General features: G+C 46.2%; 1 protein-coding gene across 1 annotated transcript; it reads left to right on the forward strand.

The window, feature by feature from the left end:
- Positions 1–192: 192 nt before the first annotated feature.
- Positions 193–1,909, forward strand: LOC104281455 (putative ribosomal RNA methyltransferase 2; the record flags this gene model as incomplete). The annotated part of the gene is given in 3 exon segments (XM_009879454.1): positions 193–275; positions 278–460; positions 1,143–1,909. Coding segments are annotated over 3 exon segments (691 nt in total), but the record flags the coding sequence as incomplete, so codon positions are not given.
- Between the last annotated feature and the right edge of the window lie 943 nt (positions 1,910–2,852).

Genomic DNA, 2,852 nt, shown 5'->3' on the forward strand with positions numbered 1-2,852 from the left:
GTCCTGCCCCCGCGGGCCTGCAGCACAAACGCGGTGCGGCCTGGGCCCTGCCTTTCCTCCGGGGGTAACCTCCGGGGCCGCCGTCCAAAATTCGGCCCTTTTATCCTGGCCAGGTGGGATAACTGAAAGTGCCAAGAGTCGCAAATTTGGAGGCGTTTACTAACCCATTAACTCACCTTTCTTCCTGGGCAGCTGTCAGTGTGTGGTGAGCAAATGCCTCCACACCTCCGAGAGGTTTCTGAAGAAAACCGGCCCTGAGCACTGGTGGCTGGAAAAGCGAAGGATCCCTTTGTCAAGGCAGCAAAGCAGCAGCATTACCGTTGCCGAAGCGCCTTCAAATTACTGGAGATCGATGACAAGCTGCATATTCTTCGTCCAGGTCTTTCTGTTCTTGACTGTGGAGCAGCACCTGGTGCTTGGAGCCAGGTTGCTGTAGAGAGGGTGAACGCCTTAGGTGCTGGTAAGTGCACGTTTTTGGCAGGTGAGATGGGTATGATACTCACCTCAAAGCACAGCTGGGACGTTGGTGGTGTGGAGAAGGGACATGGGTACGGGCAAATGCCAATCTCTGATAGACACATCAGGGTGTGTGCCTGCATGGCAGTAAAAATGTTCTTCAATCTGGAGAAATCATATCTGAGAATTAAAAAATTTACCACGTGGTGCTAGGGTTCTCCTTAACTGTGTTGTGGGGAGGATCCCTTCATCGAGTTCTGAAATTTGTGTAGTGTCCAGCAGGTAACTTGGCTTTTCTCTATTTTTATTTCCCTATCTAGAAAAATGGTAGTAACCACTCCATATGGTTTTCATGTTTTAAGCCATTAATATTTACAAGATGAGGTGTTATCTTCTGTACTGTTGTCCAGGATTTCTGGGCTGTCAGTCTTGAAAGAGCTGAAGAAAAAAAGCAAACCCTTCCTTATCTAAAGTAACTGAGTTTTCATTACTCAAACGGATTAGCTTACAGCAAACCATCCATCTAGATACACTCAGCAAACTCTCTAAGGACAAGAAGACCAAACGTGGCGGGTGAAATGAAAATGGTGGGGTTTTTTTTTGTTTATTGACTAGCACGGAGCTCATGTGTCTGCAGGTTGTTTCCAACCATTATGAGTGTTGTGCCATTCGTCCTTGTAATCTAGATCCTGGTGCCCCCACCGGCTTCGTCGTTGGCGTTGACCTGCTGCGGATTTCTCCTCTGGAAGGAGCAGTCTTCCTGTCGGAGGCTGACATTGCAGACCCGAGCACGCTGAGGACAATTCAGAGTCTGCTTCCTGCGGAGAAGGTGGATGTTATCTTGAGTGACATGGCACCTAATGCAACAGGCATTAAAGAACTGGATCACCAGAAGCTGATCAATCTATGCCTAGGCCTTCTGAATCTGTCCCAGAGTATTTTAAAGCCAAAAGGAACGATACTTTGTAAATTCTGGGATGGACATGAGGCCCGACTTCTGCAAAACAGGCTGAAGGAGCAGTTCCAAGATGTGAGAACTCTAAAGCCTCAGGCCAGCCGGAAGGACTCTGCTGAATCTTATTATTTGGCAAGAATGTACAAAGGGAAATGAAAGCTGAGAACCGTGGATTATCAAACAGGTGATCAGGCTTTAATTGGAAATCTGAATTTGGTGTGTGTTTAAAGAAGAATCCCAGCATTAAGATGCCTAACTCGAACAGTTAGATTGTTGAGAATAACCTGGGAAAATGAGCCACAATTCTTTTGAAGTACATCATGCTTTTCTAATAGGAAAATAAACCAGCATGGCATCCTGCTGAGTTTATCCACTAATTATATAGGCAGAGACATCCAATCTAACTTCTCACCTGTGGAGAAAACAGTTGGGAATGGAGAGAAGTAATCTGAAAGGCAACCTCTGGGGTTGGGGTAATGGAAACGAAAATAAAACAGTGATTATGTGAGTTTTTAATGCGTGCTTGAAAATCATTTCACTATTAATGTTGTACATGAGACAAACCATCAAGGTAATTGTCAGAATGAGAGGGAACAACAAGGGGAGTTTGAGCCAATTTATTGCCTCTTCATCTTTCCTAAAAGCTGGTGCAGTTTATTAGCATGTGTGAAAATAGGTAAAGTTTTTGGCACATTAGGATCTGCATCATCACGTACGATCTCTACTCAGGGCACGCAGCTGGTTCTTGAATTTTTAGCCTCATAGCCTGCCTGCATCTTCTGAAGACACGGGTTGTATTCAGAAGTTGCTACTTCATGGTGCTTGTAAATCCAGTAAATGACAGTAGGGCAGGGTTGTTGCTACCGAGAAGATAATTTTCTATGGTTTCAGCAATGGTTTATATTTGACTAAGGGTGTTTCTTAGGTGATATGACAAGATGTTCCTTGGATTCCAGACAAGGAGAATTACTGATTGAGTTGCTTAGAATCCTGTCTGCAAAAATGAATTGGGGCCGCTGCCTTATCTGGAAGTGACAACTCGCGCTGTTAGTGTGTGTGAGTTGTAAGAGGGGCTGGTAGCACTGGCCGCTGTTACATCTTCCACATCTTTCTCGTTATAAACATCTCATTTGGGATCACTTACAGATTTATCAAATTTTAGCTGCCTCAGAACCTCCTGATCTGGATCTCCAGACGGAGGGCTGGGTGTGAAAGCGTTAGCCTGCCAGGCTGACCTGGGGAGCCGGCTGTCACTTTGTATTTTTGGGAACGAAAAGAAAAATAAAATCGTGTCAAATGTGCTCTGTGAGAAGCTTTTACTACCTGCGATTTGCAACAGGCGCAGCTCTTCCGGCTGCAGGGGCGGAGGGCTGGGCCGGTTTTGCCCGGGCAGGAGCGCTGCCCTTTACCCCGGGGTCGGGGCGGTTTTTGGGTTGCGGGG

Source organism: Apaloderma vittatum, unplaced genomic scaffold, assembly GCF_000703405.1.
Source record: "Apaloderma vittatum isolate BGI_N311 unplaced genomic scaffold, ASM70340v1 scaffold42660, whole genome shotgun sequence".
Classification (NCBI taxonomy): domain Eukaryota; kingdom Metazoa; phylum Chordata; class Aves; order Trogoniformes; family Trogonidae; genus Apaloderma; species Apaloderma vittatum.